At 43.0% G+C, this 765-nt stretch overlaps 1 protein-coding gene across 1 annotated transcript in view; it reads left to right on the top strand.

The window, feature by feature from the left end:
* ARID4A (AT rich interactive domain 4A (RBP1-like)) overlaps window positions 1-765 on the top strand; it is a 53,534-nt gene that overhangs the window by 40,016 nt on the left and 12,753 nt on the right. Inside the window, exon 15 of the mRNA XM_009331329.1 lies at window positions 563-749. Coding sequence (XP_009329604.1) covers window positions 563-749 — 187 coding nt within the window. The remainder of the gene's footprint in view (window positions 1-562; window positions 750-765) is intronic.

Below are 765 nucleotides of genomic sequence, written 5' to 3'. Positions count from 1 at the left end.
GAGCACAAGTCTTCTGAGGAGCGGCTGAGGGAACTGGGGTTGTTTAGCCTGGAGAACAGGAGGCTGAGGGGAGACCTTATCGCTCTCTACAGCTACCAGAAAGGAGGTTGTGGCGAGGTGGGTGCCGGACTCTTGTCCCGAGTAACAAGTGATAGGACTAGAGGAAACGGCCTCAAGTTGTGCCAGGGGAGGTTTAGATTGGATATTAGGAGAAATTTCTTCACTGCAAGGGTTGTCAAGCGTTGAAACGGGCTGCCCAGGGACGCGGTTGAGTCACCATCCCTGCAGGTATTTAAAAGACATGTAGATGTGGCGCTTAGGGACATGGTTTAGTGGTGGGCTTGGCAGGGTTAGGTTAATGGTTGGACTTGATGATCTTAAGGGTCTTTTCCAATGTAAATGATTCTATGATCTTAAGATTTTAGAATATTGTTCTTTTTGGTGTTATCTCCAACCTTTCTTCTGTACAGGAATAGTATGTTTCACTTTCAGTTGAGATTTGGAGAGACTATACAGAGAACAATTGACAGGAGTCATTAAACAGATTTTACTTCTGTTCTAGGGACGAAGAAGACTTGCCCGTGATGCAACCCCTGCTAGAAAAGATAGCGAAGAGGATAAAACACAAGACAAATTAAAAGACAGTAACAAAGAAAACAAAGATATAGAGGAAACACCTGAGAATGCAGAAAAGAAAGAAAATGAAACTCCACTAGGGAGAAAAAGTACACCAAAGCAAAAAGAGAAAAAAATTAAAAAACAGGA

Source organism: Pygoscelis adeliae, unplaced genomic scaffold, assembly GCF_000699105.1.
Source record: "Pygoscelis adeliae isolate BGI_AS28 unplaced genomic scaffold, ASM69910v1 Scaffold199, whole genome shotgun sequence".
In the NCBI taxonomy this organism is placed as follows: domain Eukaryota; kingdom Metazoa; phylum Chordata; class Aves; order Sphenisciformes; family Spheniscidae; genus Pygoscelis; species Pygoscelis adeliae.
The sequence above is the reverse complement of the archived record's forward strand: the minus strand, read 5'-3'. Positions and strand labels throughout refer to the sequence as shown.